Genomic DNA, 18,545 nt, shown 5'->3' on the forward strand with positions numbered 1-18,545 from the left:
GTGGACAGTAACTAAGTACATTTACTTGAGTACTGTACTTAAGTACACTTTTTGAGTATCTGTACTTTCCTTGAGTAGTATTTTTTCTGGAAACTTATGACTTTTACTTCACTACATTTGAAAGACAAATATCATACTTTTTACTCCACTACATTTCTATCAAGGCCCTCGAAGTAGAAAGTCGTAGCCGCTTTGAAAGTCAGTGGAGGATTCGTTTTTTTTTTTTTTTTGCAGACAGCCTATCAGTAATCACTCTTGTAGGATCACATGAAGTTCAATGATTTCCAAGTATTTTTTGAACACCAATCAATTGATGGCAAAATAGAAGGCGGCAGTTCCCAGATGCAGTGCGCGCAACCATTGTCATACACTGTTAGACATTTTATTGTATTTTTGCGGTAACTTACTGGCAGCACTATTGCCAGTAAGTTACTGTAATTGCCCCTTTACAGTAGCTTACCTGTAAATGTGTTTTACAGTATGATGCCCTTACCGTAATTTAATTTTACAGTATGATGCCCTTACCGTAATTTAATTTTACAGTATGATGCCCTTACCGTAATTTAATTTTACAGTATGATGCCCTTACTGCAATTTCATTTTACAGTATGATGCCCTTACTGCAATTTATTTTTACAGTATAATAATTTTTACAGTAATTTTACTGTAATTTATTTTACTTTTTATTTTACAAAATATGCATATGTTAATATGTTATTACTTTATTTTGAATATTTTACATGAATGCAATAAAATAAATAATACATTTAATAAATTCCAAATAAGAGACTTGAGTCCATGTACATCAGTATATTTTTTATTCACCGTCACAATCAATTACAAAAAACAGAAAAAAAATAGAGAACTGAATTCATTACAACAAATCAAAGCAGAGATCATGACGATATGGCAACAAAAAGTATGAACAAAATACCCCAGTTGGTCTTGGCTGGCCTCCCTACTGGTAAACTACTGATGGCTGATCTGAAACAAAACAGAGGGAAAATGTGTGAGAAATGGTTTATCTCATCTAAATTTGTTCATGGACAGATGAGGTAACAACTTGTGCAACAGCAGTTATTCATAGTTATACTTGTTATATTATTATTATTCATAGTTATACTTATATTATATATCTCTATCCCGAGGACAAGCGTGCGCGCTCTGGAGATTATCATGTGAAACGCAACAATACCCAATCAGAAAGCAAGCTGCTGACGGAAGACACCTCCCTCCAGCTCACGCTGGAACATGTAAAGGCCATGTTCACACCATCTCCATTACTTCATCTAAACATTTTCCTTTTCCCCCCCGCAAATTTTCTTTAAAAAGCATTCCATACACTATCAGGGTATATACAGAACTTCTTAAGTTGAATTTAATACCTTTTACTACCTTTTTTAATACCTTCAAAATATTTTTTAATACCAGCACGACTTCAAGCTGCAACTATAGTAGCGTAAATGAAATATCTTTCCAAATGGAATAACATATTGCATCACAATGTAACGAGGTCATTTTAACTTAACATCAACTGCCCACAGAGATGAGAATAGAAATAAAGACAGAAGAGGAAGGAGACATCTTCTTCATAGTTCGTGCAGTGTACAGAGGGAAACGAGAACAATTTCACGGCGCAATATAGATTTTTTTTCTTTTTCGTTTTAAATCATGAAGGCGAGTCAGTGGATATCACACAAAAACGTAATGTGTGCGAGAGTCGGTGAAGTCTCAAACCTGGTCAATTATTCACTACTGAAAGTGAACGTAAAATCTGACAAGCTTTCGGCGCATATTCTCACAGAGACAAGAGATATCTCTTTATTTATATAAATCTGCTTTAACATATGCTGATAACGTATAGCCTATAACTGTCTGAATTTATATTCTTAATATTTCTCTTTTGGCCCATATTGTGAAACAAATTAGAAGAGAAGTATAGGCCCATTTCGTGTTAAACAAGTTTTTTTTTAAATAAAGCTGCTCTTACTTTCTGATAATACTGATATTATTGTAGTGTTCTGACATATTATAGACTGATAATCATTTTAATTATAGGCCTATAATTCCTTGTTTAATTGTGCAAAATGTATTTAAATAATGAGGAGTAAGCTAATCTATCTATTCTTTTATTATGCAGCATGTCGGTTGTGCATTGATGCATTATGAAATTATCACGGGGGCAAATTAAATGTATTATCAATTTAATAATAAAAGTAGGCCTACCCTAATAATAATAATAATCATTTATATACATAAATAGTAAATGCTAAATCTTCACTCATACAGTGAGCAGACAAGTCGCGCTCGAGGATCCGAGCCATGGTGTGAGCACATAAACCGTGAGCTTTGGCTTTACATCGCATGCGATCGTACAGTGTGAGTAGGTAACCTTGCTGAAATCGCACAGAAATCGCACAGTGTATGCCAAGCTTTAAGCAACTTGCATATTTCGAAACAGCTCTTCAATGCCATAGATTCAAATTTAAAGAGTGGTGTTTAGTTGCAAGGTCTAAACACCACAGCACCTCAGCTCGCAATGTAGCGGTGGTGATAGGGCATAGCGTCTGCTGTCTGCCGTCTGTCACGCACTGTTGATGATGCTGCTAGACTAACGTTAGGCTACTGGCAGTGGTTTGAATCGGGAGAGCAGTCGGGGTTGAGGGCAAAGCAGTGGAGGTTGAGGTCGTTGATGCATCTGTAGCACAGAACATTGGTATGGGAAGCTGCTCGCTACGTCCGTGCATCCTAGCTTGGTGCGATTTGACGCCATTCACCCCCACCCAGGTTATATTAATTGTCTTCTTGCAGACGTGGCAATAAGCCTCGCGGCTGTTGCAAACTACTGGCCTAAGCCAGACTTTAAATTGTGAGTCCTCCAGCCAGAGGTCCGAAAACTTGCATTTCCCCATGCTTTAATTACTGAATGGAAGCGAGCTCGAGGTACATGTTTGTCAGCAAGCCAGCCGCGGACCCAGTTTGTTTCAGCGCGCGCGAACGAACACCACCTCACACGATATCGCGCAGGTCCTACTCTAAACATATAAATAAATCCACGCGAATTTTAGAAAAAAAAGGCCTGTCCTTAACACAAATTGAAAATTTATCTAAAAAAAATTGGGCTCGAAAATGTAATACCTCGTCAGATGACGTTTAGTACTTTTTACTACTTTTTAATGCCCTTAATTTTGGCTAATTTCATTTACTACCTTTTACAACCCCGCGGACACCCTGACTATAAGAGCAATTTCATGATATGATATACTTCATATCACCTGTGGTGTGGTAGTCAAACGTCACCTCCTGCTCAACTGACATCTTATGCTGCCTTCACGTGCTATTGGAATTACTGAACTAGTTTCCTAGTTAAAAAATTGGACATGAACGCCCTCTCAAGTCAAAATCTGAATGTGATGAGCTCGTAATCACAACTTCAGAAGTGGGAAGTAGGAAATTTCTAGCACATGAAGGCAGCATAAGACGAGGTTGGCTGAAAATTAAAAGATAAAAGTCTCTCAGAAATTGCAAATAATTAAATACTTGCACCTGTACATACTTGCATGATTAGTTTTTAGTTCAGGTTTTAGTTGTAGTCCAGCTTTGTCCGTTTCTCTATTCCTCAGTCTCTCTGTTTTCTGGTCACTGGTTGGATATGATCTGCATATAAAATAATGTATACATATTTTGGTAGCACTTTACAATAAGGTTGTATTAGCTAACATTAGTTAAAGGGTTAGTTCACCCAAAAATGAAAATTCTGTCATTAATTACTCACCCTCATGTCGTTCGAGACCCGTGAGTCCTCCGTTCATATTCGGAACACAAATGAAGATATTTTAGTTGAAAGCTGATGGCTAAGAAAGGCTTCAGATAGGCCTCCATTGGCATTCAGTACATTGACACTTCCAAGATCCATGAAAGGCACTTAAAACGTCGTTACAAAGTCTATCTCACCACAGTGACTCTATAATAATTTTACGATGCGACGACAATAGTTTTTGTGCGCAAAAAAAAATCTAAATAACATCTTTATCCAACTTGTTCTCGACTTCCGTGTGTGCCTCCACGACGCATGCGCGAGAATATTACGCAGATCCGGCGTTCGGACATATGACCCAGAAGCGATTTGTTTACGAGCAGAGGAAGACGCGCGTGTCTAAGATGTTGAATTCTACATTGATCGTGCTTTAGGTCTCGGCGTAGTTCTCAAAATGGGGCTTAAGTGTGTATTTCATGGATTCCCGAACGCCGGATCTACGTCATATTCTCGCGCATGCGTCGTGGAGGCACACACGGAAGTCGAGAACAAGTTGGATAAAGGTGTTATTTTGATTTTTTTTTTCGCACAAAAACTATTGTCGTCGCATCGTAAAATTATTATAGAGTCACTGTGGTGAGATGGACTTTGTAACGACGTTTTAAGTGCCTTTCATGGATATTGGAAGTGTCAATGTACTGAATGCCAATGGAGGCCTGTCTGAAGCCTTTCTCAGCCATCAGCTTTACACTAAAATATCTTCATTTGTGTTCCGAATATGAACGGAGGTCTTACGACATGAGGGTGAGTAATTAATGACAGAATTTTCATTTTTGGGTGAACTAACCCTTTAATGCATTAGTTAACATGAACTAACCATGAACAACACCTCTGTTCAGCATTAGTTAATCTTTGTTAACGTTAGTTCATAAAAATCCAGCTGTTCATATTAGTTCACAGTGCATTAACTAATGTTAGCAAGATTTTAATAATGCATTAGTAAATGTTGAAATTAACATTAACAAAGATAAATAAATGCTTTATAAGTGCAGTTCATTATTAGTTAATGTTAACTAATGTAGTTAACTAATGAACCGTATTGTAAAGTGTTACACAAATTTTTAAGTGCATACAATGAATCATTTTTAATTACTTTGTCATGTTATGCAGTGACATATCCCACATGAGACTAAACAGTCACAACAAGATAACAAATAGATGCCAAGTAGGAAATGTAGGCAACAAGTATTTTTGAAATAATAAAATGTTATGCATTAAAAGACGTTAATCACATAATGTTAGTCAAAATATATACTTACAAAGCCAAAGATGATCAGTGCTGTGGCTCTTTCTGGGGTGTTGTTAGCTCCTGTTGACACAAGAGAGAAAAATAAGAAATTTTCATTAATGTTTATTGACTAATGGTGCCTAAATGTTATGCACATGATAATTCACAGATATAGGATGACTGCTAGATTGACCACTTACACAATCAAATGACTATCAACACTGAAAAAAGAGAGAAGACAATAATAGAGCCTACAGTGGCATGTAAAAATGAATTCATATGAAATAATATAATAAATAAGAAGCCACAATGAACATACTTGAACTAATTATTATTTTACTTGAATATATATTAATCCTCTGGTGTATACACTGGCGTAAATGTTCTATTTTCGAGAGAGAGAGAGAGAGAGAGAGAGAGAGAGAGAGAGAGAGAGAGAGAGAGAGAGAGAGAGAGAGAGAGAGCGGGCGCGCGAGACAGCCTTTGACACCGCTCAGGCGCTAACGTTCCTTCAAATGGCGTCACACACATTTAACTGTCAACGAAAATATGTAACTATAACTGGCCGTGAAAAGACGGAAACCATTGTTCGCGTAAATACAACATTTGGTACATAATGTACAATGCAGGTAACAGTTAGTCAATTGTATGCAAATTTAATGGGTTATGAAAGCGGTTCTTGAGGAAAACGAACAGTTCCCCGAGACTGTCATATAGTAATAGCAATTCGATATTATTATTTACTTTCTTCATGTATGTAGCTATATTTAATGGATATTGGTTTACGTTTTAAAAGTATCAAAGACATTTGTGATAAATTTGTCAAATAAAAACTTCTTACCTCAGGAAAGCTCGCAGCTGGTGTCTGGCGATCCGATCCACAGGCAGGGACGTCCGTTATGCGCGCACTCGACACAAACCTAATTTGCGCGGGCTTGGCACGCGAGTAAACAATTTAAATTGTGTGAGGTGTAAGCAAAGTTTATAAATATATTTTTTAAACATTTAAAAATTACATTTATATCACCACACTTGTACTGGTATTACTCTGGCATTAAAATAATAATAAATAAAATAAAATTACGGATCATGAGAAATAAAATGCTAACAGTAGGTGTGTGTGTGTGTGTGTGTGTGTGTGTGTGTGTGTGTGTGTGTGTGTGTGTGTGTGTGTAGCCTACCGTTAGCATTTTATATCTCATGATCCGTCATTTTATTTTGCAACGTACATTTATAGCCGAACAATAAACAAGTAATGAAACTTAACTTTGCCCTCAGCCTAAACGATTTGCCAGGGAACAAATTATAGATCCATGAGAGCAAATATGGGCCGTTAAATCTCCACAAGACTAATTATAGCTGGAGACGCCACAGAGACATCAGAGCCAGCGGCAGACGTCAGAAGGACTGGCCGAGGAAAGTCTACTCTCGCCGGGTAAACAAGCGCTGAACGCCGCTGACTCACTGGAGCTCACATCTCCGAAAACACCAGATAAAATGTTAAAATAGGCACTCTTCTTATAAATAAACCACAGATTTGAGCTTTAAACAACTACATTACCGACTGAAAAAGTCTTAAAACTACGTTTTGTCACACATTAACAGTTTTAACACAAAAAGACGTGTAAACACAGCCCATGTCAGTCATTTCTCAACGAGACGAGCCGCTGGCAGAAGCTCCTCCTATGAGGCGAATTCGAAATACATTTATAACACTAATACTTTACTCTATTTATTCTATACTCTATTTTTTCCTCTTTTTGAAAGTTGTGAAATCACTATTGTGGAGTTTTTCTTTTGCTATTTGAGCAATTGGGCACACAAAAAATATATAATTATTGTATTCTCTCATTCACCACTATACAATTTAACCCAACTATGACGACTTCTGCTCTGAGAAACCCGAAAATGTGAAAAGGGTAGGAGAAAATACTAAATATAAAAATTACTTCTTTGTCTCCCACAAAGAACTAATTTTACATCCTTCCATCCACATGTTTTTATTTAACTTTTAAACATCCAGTGTGTGTGTGTGTGTGTGTGTGTGTGTGTGTGTGTGTGTGTGTGTGTGTGTGTGTGTGTGTGTGTGTGTGTGTGTGTGTGTATTCTTTGTTTACAGTAGCACTACTGCTTTTACGTAAACAGTAAAATACTGCAAATTCCCATATACAGTAAGTTACTGTAAATTTCATTAAAAATACCCACAATGCAGTGCATATTACAGTAGCTAACCGTAAATAATATAAATGGTATTTTACTGGGCTTTTTTGCGGTAAGTAACTGTAAAATTGCGGTAAAGTCTAACAGTGTACTTAAAAGTTAAAATTCAGAAGAGCAGATGTGGAAAGTCTGAAAAAGTGCGACGACACGAAAGTGCACACAGTAAGCTGCCTCTCAAACGCCAGACCACAAGTACTGAATTTTAGTCTATTGAAAAGTAAAATCTTATTATAGTCAATTAAAACTAGACTAAAACTAAAACAATTCAGATGCCTAAAATGTTGCAAAAACTAAATCCAAGTTTGCTGTCAAAATTAACACTGGTATGAAGTATGATTGGTCAAATGATTTTTATAGATTTACCCGCCAAGTTGCCATAGCCTTGTGGATACAGCGCTAACGCATAGGTAACGTTCGACAATGATGTTAGTTAGCATGCAAAAGCATAGTTGGGCTAATAATGTTAACTGAAGTCCTTTCAGAAATATGTTTTTACATAATCCTGTCAAATAAACACAATGTAGAAACCTTTCTTTTCTACACTCTAAAAAATGCTGGGTTAAAAATAACCCAAGTTGGGTTGGAAATTGACTAACCCAGCAATTGGGTTGTTTTAACCCAGCGGTTGGGTTAAATGTTTGCTTAAAACAACCCAATTGCTAGGTTAAAACAACCCAATCGCTGGGTTAAAACAACCCAACAGCATTTTTACTTTGACAAGAGCTTTGTAACTTTTAAGCAAGTATTTAAATGAGTTCAAGATATGCTAGCATGTCAGATGGAGCATAACTGGCTTAAACCACCATGATGGAACAGGGTGCATTCATACAACAATGCAACAATAATAAAATAATGCGTTTACTTTTTCTTTTGATACTTAAGTACTTTTAAAATCAAGTACTTCTGTACTTTTACTTAAGTAAAAATCTATCTTTACAACTTTCACTTGTAATGGAGTAATATTTAACCAATAGTATTTTTACTTTTACTCAAGTAATGGAGTTGTGTACTTTGTCCACCTCTGCTCTGATCAATCTCTCTCTCTCTCTCTCTCTCTCTCTCTCTCTCTCTCTCTCTCTCTCTCTCTCTCTCTCTCTCTCTCTCTCTCTCTCTCTCTCTCTCTCTCTCTCTCTCTCTCTCTCTCTCTCTCTCTCTCTCTCTCTCTCTCTCTCTCTCTCTCTCTCACACACAGACACACACAGACACACTGCAAACAAGTTCTAGGCTACTATAGAAACTAGATGTCTATAGAATATCTATTGAAATCTATATATACGTACCAAATTATTCATTAAGCATTAAGATCAGTTGGATTAAATAATAAACAGATGTAGGCTATTGCAGTTTTTCCTCAATTGTTTACACACATTTTCTGAAAGCATGCCTCATATTCTCAGAACTCTATCACAAATCCAAAAAAAAAAACACACACAATGGGCAAAACCCCTCAATTCTCCTGCAAAATGAAACTTTGCATTCAAAACAATGTTATTTATTTTCAAAATGGGATTTTGTTTTAGAAATGACACACACAAACCATCATATGAATAGACATTTATAAGAACCAGCTGAACACTGATGTGCTCAATGTAAAACACTATGATGAATGGAAAACACTTCTTCTCCTTTCATCATAATGACTTAGGCCTTTTTTGGTTCAGTGTTACACTTACAACAGACAGTACATACATAAGTGTGTTGTAAAATATTTGAGAATATTGTTTTCATACTCAGAACACACAAATACACGGTAACAAATATATTTAATTTTTCCACAAAAAAAAAACAATGTACACAGTGTACACCCCAACCATCACAAAGTTGCACATACAGTGGTCTACATACAAAACAACAGAAGAATTTACTGTACAGTTACAGTACAAAAAAAAAAAAGATTCAACTATGCTGCATCCTCTCTTCGGTTTCTCACCTGTTGCCCTTTGATGCTAAAGCTTGGTTTGCTAATTGTAAAACTGTGTGACAGGTGTTTGCCCATGTGATGAGTCAGTGTGCAGTTTTGAATGGCAGTGTGTTCCTCCTGCCAAATGCAGATAATTGTGTGTAGTGTTTTGAACAAAGTGTGTTTTAGAACTGCAATTTGAGTGTAAAGCAGGAACTGTGCTTGTAGTTTAGCAGAATTGGTTCAGGGGGTTGGTGCATGAGTTACATGTTGTGGTCATTGTGTCTCAAGTACCAGAATTTGTGTGTAAACAATTGAGAAAAACTGTAAACTGAATGAGAAGAGATGATGAAAGGTTGATAGTAAGAGCTGTACGAAAGGCATGACTGAGAATTAAACATTTATATAGATGAAACACTTATTTTGTGTAGTGAAAAAGATACGTTGTGGTTTTGTGAACAAACACAGTTGAAAATATGCTGAAATGTTTGGAAAAAGTGCACTTTTGATGCTCTGTTATGATATAACAGTACTATTACAGACTGTACGTCTGACCAGTGAGAGGCGCTGTCGAACAATTCACTTTTTAGCGTCCCACATTCACACGAAGAACGAGGAAGACGGATGTGTTTATTCTTCCGGTTTCTGTTACGTCGTTAAGATCGTCGCGGTTTAAAATCACTAATAATAAAAAAAAACTGGGCCTATTGATAGTTTTGTAATGCTTCATATGCCATGGGTATGTTAAATGAACAATATTTATAGCAAACAATTAATGACAATATCTTATCGGTTTCTTGCTGTTGATAATATCGCTAGTTTACTCCCATAACAACAACACGCAAATGTTATGTCTTTATTTTGAATTAAAGCGTTTTTAATGATGTTTCTCTGGGTTTAATGCAGCTGTAGCAATGAGTTCCACTTGTCCTGGGCTGTACTGTGGAAGGACCATCATAAATGAGTCTATTGAAGGAGAATGTGGGGTAAGTGCATCATATTAATTTAATCATCCGTTTAAAACAGACACAGATTGTGTAACTGCCTGATTACAATGTGTACGTTACTCACGCAAGAGGTCAGTTGTGTATTTATTCATATTTATGCAGCCTGATGCGTCACATATGTATTTCTGTAACACTGCATAATGGTTTCATTTATTAACATCAGTTAACTAAATGAGTTAACAACATGCACAATGAACAATGCTTCTACAGCATTTATTAATCTTGGACATTTACTAAGGTTTTGAAATCAAAAGTTGTATCTGTTAATATTAGTTAATGCACTGTGAACTAACAGACAATACATAATTGTCTTTCTATTAACTAGCATTAACCAATATTAAGAAATTTCAACAATATATTGCTCATTGTTACTTTGCTAGATCTGGGGTTTTCAATCTGTGGAAAAGTCTACAGAAAAAACTGTTAAAAATAAATAAGATCAAAAGATACACTTGGGTACGACATTTATGTAGACAGTACGATGATGACACCTACTGAATCGTAGGCTATGACGCAATATATTATAGAAGAGTAAAACATCTTCAGCATGTCCTAGTGGTAAACAAATAGAGCATGTTTGGAAATAGTTTTTTTTTTTGTGCGCTGAAAAAGGAGAATATGGATGTGATCATCGCTAGGGAAAAGAGATCAAATTGGCATGCCAATTCTGCAAATAGAGCTTGAGGTAAGTAGTTTTAAGTTTTAGCGCCATGTTTCGTTGATTAATACGCCATTTCATGTATTTTTATTGGCTAGTCAGTGGACGTAGGTCGTAGCAGCAAACACACAGAGATGATCATGCTAAATTTCTCACACTGACAGAAAATTATCGCAGGCTATCTTTGGTCACAAGACCATGACAACCTCTCTCACTGAACGACGTAGGACCACCGTTTACGAGCCACGGCCACAGAAAACGCCACGATTGGTCCTCTTTCATCTGGGACAGGCCAAAATCGTACAATGTGTACCGGGAATTAGATGAAGCATTAACTAATGTTAACAAATGAAACCTTATTGTAAAGTGTGACCTTTATTTCTAAGTCCATTAGTTATTCCTAACTGCAACAGCCGTCACCTGGTCATTCAAGAACAGTTCTGCTTGTACTGATGTGTGAACGCATAGTTGGTGTTTTGTGGACTGTGCTAAAGGTTATTAACACATTAAATATTCTCATTATAAAGGTGTGTCCTCGTGGCCAGAGGACAAACCTAGAGAAGATCTGCATGAAATGCACTGGTTCTCCTGAGCTGTATGACTGGCTGTACCTGGGCTTCATGGCGATGCTGCCTCTGGTCCTGCACTGGTTCTTTATTGAGTGGTATTCTGGGAAGAAAAGGTAGTTCTTGTGCTAAACAAAAGATACATGAGGCAATATTGCGTGGATCTGATTTTGTTTGCAATGCTATGTCTTCAATTTTGATAATGCATTTTTATAGTGAGCTTTCTAAACTTGCCTATGCTCTCTTAATGTCATCTCTAGTTCTAGTGCCCTTTTCCAGCACATCACCGCCTTGTTTGAGTGCACGGCAGCTGCCGTAGTGACCCTGCTGCTCAACGATCCGGTCGGCCAGCTGTTTATTCGTTCCTGTGAGGTTAAGATGCTTTCTGATTGGTACACCATGTTGTATAACCCCAGCCCCGACTACGTCACCACGCTGCACTGCACGCAGGAGGCTGTGTTCCCTCTGTGAGTGCCCTTTACATTTGATTTGAGATTATTTATGTGTAGTTTTTTATTTCTTAAACAACCATGTAGGACATATCATGGCCATATTCCAGGATGACAGTCAAGATTCATCAGGCTCAAACTGTGAAAGAATGGTTGGGAGGGAGCTCTGAGTCCAGACCTTAAATTCATTGAAAGTCTTTGGGATGTGCTGAAGGAGACTTTACAGTTGGAAATAAATGTTGTTTCCATCAAGCATGGTTGTTTCCAACTACATGTTTACGAAATGAAAAGCTACACACTCCATCAATTAGTGTTAGAAGAACTGCTGCCAAACATATAACGCCCTAGAAACATAATAATCACTGCAATAAAGCGAAAACATTTTTTGTATTATATTCATTCACATAAGCCATGTACCACGGGTTCGTTCATTCAATGGTATTTGTCCACCGAAAGTGATGTAAGCTAGAGCAGGGGTTTTCAAACTGGGGTCCGGGGAACCCCGGGAGGCCACAAAGCAGTCATGGGGTCAGTGGAAAAGTCTAGAGAAAAACCATGAAAAAATGTAAACTAATAAATTCGATTCAAATAAATAAGTGATTCAATGTTAAATTAGCATATAAAATAAGTAAATATAAATACAATGTATTATTTATTAATTTAATACATTTCTTGTTTATAAATTTGCTTAAAAGTGTAGAGAAAAAGTAAGTATAAAATTAAGTAAATTAAATAAGATTAAGATAAATAAATGATTTAATGGTAAATTAACATATGATAAAAATGTAAAAGGTAAATAAATATATAAATAAGATAAAAAAAAAAATAAAAAAAAAAATATATATATGTGTGAAAAAGCCTTGAGTAAAACTGAATAATAATACTACAATTAATAAATAAATAAGCTTAAATAAATGTGCAAAAGTTTTGAGAAAAAACATACATTAAATTAAGCACATAAATAAATAAATTAATTGGATTAAAATAATTTAGTGATCAAATGTTAAATTAACATAAAATAAAATGTAAAAAAAGAAAAATAAATTAAATTAAAATAATTTAGTGATCAAATATTAAATTAACATATAATAAAATGTAAAAAAAGAAAAATAATTTAAATTAAAATAATTTAGTGATCAAATGTTAAATTAACGTATAATAAAATGTAAAAAATGAGAATTTATTTTATTAAAATAATTTAGTGATCAAATGTTAAATTAACATATAATAAAATGTAAAAAAAAGAAATGAGATTAAAATTATTTAGTGATCAAATGTTAAATTAGCATATACAATTTTTTGTGAAAAAAAGAAAAATACATAAATTAAATTAATACAAATGTGAATAATAATAATAAAATATTATTATTTTAATTTCTCTATATAATCTATATAATTAACTAATAAAAATGAGATTGAAATATACAAATAAATGATGCAGTCAACAGTACATTCTTAAAGTGAGTTGAAAAGATATATAATAAAGTAACTTAATAGAATCTAATGTTAGATATATAATATTTTTTAGCATATTAATTGGGTGTTTATAAAAGACAGATATCTTTTACGTTTCAGGATGGGGTCCATCACTCGAAGATTTTCATATTTGGGGGTCTGTGGCAGAGTCCTGCATGGGTCCGATTTTGTAAATCCGTACCCGCAGTGCTTAAAACCGCATCTGACTCGTTTTCCGACAGCAGCACTAATTAAAATCTGCACCCGACCCGCTTTTAATAGAACCAACACCCGACCTGCACCCGAAATAAAATCACATTATAGACACGCTTAAAAAATGTGTATTATAAATGTATATATTTTTTAGGAACACATCTATGCAATATACATGCATATATTTTTATACATATTCGTTTGCACGTGACCGTTTTAAACCGTGTTTAGACCCGTGTTTCTCCCTTGTCCGACCCGACCCGCACCCGTATGTTTTTCACCCATTTCAGCAATATTCGTGGGTACCCGCACCCGTGCAGGACCCTGGTCTGTGGCATCTAAAAGTTTGAAAAGCCCTGAGCTAGAGTGTCACAAAATAAGAGGGGAGTCTTGACGAATTCCAAACACAAGTGATCACAGGAGACACATTTGAAACGTGTGCTAGTACCTGATGTAAACGGGAATGCGTCTTGGCTGACCACTTGTGATCGGATCACCGAAAACAAAATGCATCTTAATGCCAGGTGGAAACAGGGCTTCTCCCACGCTCGCTCGATTTCCGGGATATTGTAAATAATTTGAGGGCATCAGGCAGCCGCTATCAATATGCGGGAGACTGCCGGCATTTCCGGGAGAGTTGGGAGATCTGTTGCATTTTTGTATTGCGAATTTGCCATACATTGTGACATGATACGTTGCTACACCCCTATCACTTTCTGTTTCCCTGTTTTTTCAGGTACACCATTGTGTTGATTTACTACGCCTTCTGTCTGGTTTTCATGATGCTTCTGCGGCCACTTTTGGTTAAAAAGATTGCATGTGGCTTAGGCAAGACCGATCGTTTCAAGAGTATCTACGCAGCGCTGTACTTCTTCCCCATCCTCACTGTCCTGCAGGCGGTTGGAGGAGGACTTCTTTGTAAGTGTTGGTTTTTTTTTAAATATATTTTTTTAAAGCTGCAGTCCATAACATTTTTTAGTTAAAAATGATCCAAAATAAACTTTTGAGCAACTAACCTTAGCCCGATTCACAATGGTAAGCTTGTAATAATGTGTTATAATTTGAGTGTTACTGGTGGACTTCAGCAGGAAATTTGAGCATGTCTTTGCGTCATTACGTCACGTCTGTATACATAAGGAAGGAGTCTAGTTATAGGCTAGTAATAGTATTGCATGTGAGGATGCCGCAGGTGGCGGATCATTTATGGCCTTTTCTCACTGCAGCTGGAATAATTAAATGTATTATTTTGATAGTGGATTGTAATCCAGAAAGGACCAAACGACACTCATCAGTGACAACTGGAGATTCACCCGTAGTCAAAAGCAAAAGATTAGACTGTACAGAAATTGAATTCTAGCGTAGTCACGCAATGCTGATGTTGTTAACATTAACAATTTGAGAGCAAAGTACAACAATAATAATTTGCACGGTTTGATGTTATAGGAGCTAAGAGATCGTTAGATTCAATCACCATTGGTAGCGCGATTTATTGTAATGATTTTTTTTCCTCAGTTAGTCAGAACAAAAGTGGCAGACATGTTCAGATCAAAATTCTTATTTTGGTCATACTTCCAAGACGTAGAATCTGTGATAGGGATAGTTCACCCTGAAATGAAAATAAAGCCATCTTTTACTCACCCTGCTGTTGTTCCTGTGCCCTGTGTCCTTTTTCGGACCTCAAAAGCAGAAATTTAAAAAATAGTCCTGCACGTGCTCCTTCCTATAATGGCAGTGAATGGTGACCAGGCTAAAACATTACAAAAATATACAAAAGTATCACGCAATGATACAGAGAGACGCGCGACATATATGGAAAATGTTCAGGAGGCACACTATAAGGTTTTGCGAGAAATAATCGCCCGTTACTCTGAGCGTGCTCCTGTGAGAGTGCGTGCGAGCCGTCAGTACTGACTCAGCAGCCCCTCACGCAATGTTGTCATGACAACGGTACACAATATTCACTTCAGGAATATCACTTTTATTATTAGTATCATTTCTTATCATTTACCTTATAGAAAAGACGAGTCGCGTTTGCTATTGAGCCTGATTTCTCAAAATGGTGCGCGTGTGTGTTTATCCTGGGTGCCATGACAACAGTGCGAGTTATAGTAAGCATGAGCGTCGGCGGCTGCTGACGACTTGCCGCACGCACTCTCACAGGAGCGCGCTCAGAGTAATGGCCGAGCTCAGGATTTTGACTAAATAATACGGTTTCTTTATTGCAAAACCTTATAGTGTGCCTCCTGAACACTTTCCATATATGTTGCGCGTCTCACTGTATCATTACGTGATACTTTGTTTGTATACTTTTTGTAATGTTTTAGCCTGGTCGCCATTCACTGCCATTATAGGAAGGAGCGCGTGCAGGACTATTTTTTTTTTAAATTTCTGCTTTTGAGATCTGAAAATGATAGAAGGACACAGGGCATTGGAACAACAGCAGGGTGAGTAAAAGATGGCTTTATTTTCATTTCAGGGTGAACTATCCCTTTAAGTACAGTATCCACTCTGGTGCGGTGAATGAATGACAGCAACACCTACTCCTCGAAACATTAGAATAATTCGCGCTGAGTAGCCATGCCGATGCACAACCCACGTAAATATGATTATTCCACGAATATCTGCAATTGCAGGTTCCAAACGGAGATGGCAACAGAGGCAAAACTTATGGACTGCAGCTTTAATGAACATTTGAAAATGTACCTATTTGACATTTGTGTTTTTATATATTTTTTTTTTCAGACTATGCATTTCCATATATTATTTTGGTATTATCGTTGGTCACGTTGGCAGTTTACATGTCAGCTTCAGAGATACAAGTAAGTGTATTTATGTGTCGCAGTGCTTTTTATTTCATGTTCAAAGACAAATGTGTTAAAACTGTTTGTGCCTTATCTCCCGCAGTCTTTCAAAAACCTTGTGGCTAAGAAGAAACGCCTCGTGGTTCTCTTCAGCCATTGGCTCCTCCATGCATATGGTATCATTTCCATATCCCGACTGGATAAACTGGGACAGGATTTGCCTTTGTTGGCTCTGGTGCCCGGACCCGCTCTCTTCTACTTGCTAACGGCCAGGTTCACAGAGCCGAACAGAATTCTGTCAGAGGGTGGGAATGGACACTAAAGTCACTTCCTCTTAGGAGAATCACGTTCCCCACAAACCTGCATGTTCGAGCTGCATACAGATACCTTTGGCATGGACACCAAAAAGCCATAAACAAAACATTTAGTTATTGCTCATGATATTGTATATTGCCATATTTGTTTGCTTGTATTGAACGGAGATCAAATGAAATGCTTTGTGAAGAATGTTCTGTTTCTTTACGGTTTTCCTTTGAATCCTGGAAGCGAGTTTTGGAAAGTAGTCAATGTTTTTTGTACATTTATGGTAACCTAAGTATGTATTATTCATTATACTTTATGATTTGTGTCTATCGTCAAGAATAGTTACAAATCAAAACTTTTTCTGTAATGTACGATGTAATTTTTGGACGTTTTGTGTGTTATATATGTAGATGAAACAGCTGGTCTGTGAATACCCTGAAGTAACATTAACCCTTTTCAAACTTTCTTGTGCCAAATATAATCATGTATTTCCGTTTTCTTTTCATGTGCGGTTAAAAAATAGCTTAACACTATAAAAGGAATATTGTGACATTGTTTTTGCATGTGGCATTTTATGAATGTTTTGCTGCTGAATATGTAAATCTGCATCCACATTGTATTGTGAGAATAATTCTATGTAGTTTTCAATGTTCTCTGACACTCATCCTTACAACTTAGATTTTTTTAAACATAATATTTATAAGTTCTACAGTTATGTGAGGAATATAACAAGCTGATTAGAGATGCTTTATTCAACATCTAATAGGTTTTACATGTTGGTGGTGAGTTACATCCATGGCCATCAGATCTATGAAAGTGAACGTTTGTCAACAGTGTTTGACTTGCTTAAATAAATTATGACAGATTTTCCCATAGATGTGATTTTTGTTTATCAATACTAACAAAGCAAGTATTTACAATAAGGTTCTAATTGTTAGGTAAGGTAAGTATACTAGTTGACATGAACTAACAATGAACAATATAGCTTTTATTAATCTTAGTTGATGTTATTTCACAATGTCATGCTTTTAAAAGTTGCGAACACAAGTCAATGCATTGTGAGCTAAAATGAACATGGTATTTTATTAACTATCATTAACAAGGATTATGCTGTAAAAATATGTTGATCATCTAATGCAGAGAAAAGTTTACTAATGCTACACTGAAACCACTACGAACATTTCTATAATCAATGTAGAAAATCAGCTAGAAGTTGCTCTTAAAGGGATAGTTCACCCAAAAATGTAATTACCCCATGATTTACTCATCCTAGGTGTATATGACATTCTTTTTTCCAAGATTTATAATGCCAGTGAATGGCAGGCCAAAATTTGAAGCTCAAAAAAGTGCATCCATCCATTATAAAAGTAATCCACACGGCTCCGGGGGTTAATAAAGGCCTTCTGAAGCGAATCGATGGGTTTGTGTAAGAAAAATATCCACATTTAACATGTTTAAAGTAAAATACCTTGCTTCCTCCAGACCACCTTCTGTATTCAACATATGGAAAAAGCATAACGTGGCGTAACTATGACGTCGGACGTAGCGTAAGCGTTCTGAACTGCGAGAGGGGCGTTACACTTTCTTAGGCCTTACACAAACCCATTGATTCGCTTCAGGAGGCCTTTATTAACCCCCGAGCCGTGTGGAATACTTTCATAATACCTTCAAATTTTGGGCTGCCATTCACCGCCATTATAAAGCTTGGAAGAGCCAGGATATGTTTTTAATATAACTCCCGATTGTATTCGTCTGAAAGAAGAATGTCATATACACCTAGGATGGCTTGAGGCTGAGTAAATCATGGGGTACTTTTATTTTTGGGTGAACTATCCCTTTAAAGATTGAAATGTCAGAATATATATTGGAAATAGTAGAAATGTTGTTCCATATTAATGTGTAGTGTAAATGTTTATTTCCTGGCTTTT

General features: G+C 36.3%; 1 protein-coding gene and 1 long non-coding RNA gene across 5 annotated transcripts; one reads left to right on the forward strand and one right to left on the reverse strand.

Moving 5' to 3' along the window:
* Positions 1–802: 802 nt before the first annotated feature.
* On the reverse strand, positions 803–6,698 carry LOC307136375. Its single transcript, XR_013817771.1, has 4 exons — positions 5,887–6,698; positions 5,077–5,126; positions 3,557–3,657; positions 803–984 (listed from the first exon to the last, which is right to left on the reverse strand). It is a non-coding gene; the product is annotated as an uncharacterized lncRNA (long non-coding RNA).
* jkamp (jnk1/mapk8 associated membrane protein) lies at positions 6,182–17,491 on the forward strand. 4 transcript variants are annotated; one of them, XM_079833347.1, is made up of 8 exons: positions 6,182–6,480; positions 10,072–10,151; positions 10,785–10,857; positions 11,358–11,512; positions 11,657–11,863; positions 14,250–14,431; positions 16,256–16,332; positions 16,418–17,491. In XM_079833347.1, the coding sequence occupies exons 3-8, from the start codon at positions 10,831–10,833 to the stop codon at positions 16,634–16,636; spliced, it is 867 nt and encodes a 288-aa protein (XP_079689473.1). In that variant the 5' UTR covers positions 6,182–6,480; positions 10,072–10,151; positions 10,785–10,830; the 3' UTR covers positions 16,637–17,491. The 4 variants fall into 4 exon arrangements, with proteins under 4 accessions (XP_079689473.1, XP_079689471.1, XP_079689470.1 ...); XM_079833346.1 differs by lacking the exon at positions 6,182–6,480 and adding an exon at positions 9,768–9,904; XM_079833345.1 differs by lacking the exon at positions 10,785–10,857 and having other exon boundaries at positions 6,188–6,480.
* The last annotated feature ends 1,054 nt before the right edge of the window (positions 17,492–18,545 follow it).

This window comes from Gobio gobio, assembly GCF_949357685.1.
Source record: "Gobio gobio genome assembly, chromosome: 13".
NCBI lineage: Eukaryota > Metazoa > Chordata > Actinopteri > Cypriniformes > Gobionidae > Gobio > Gobio gobio.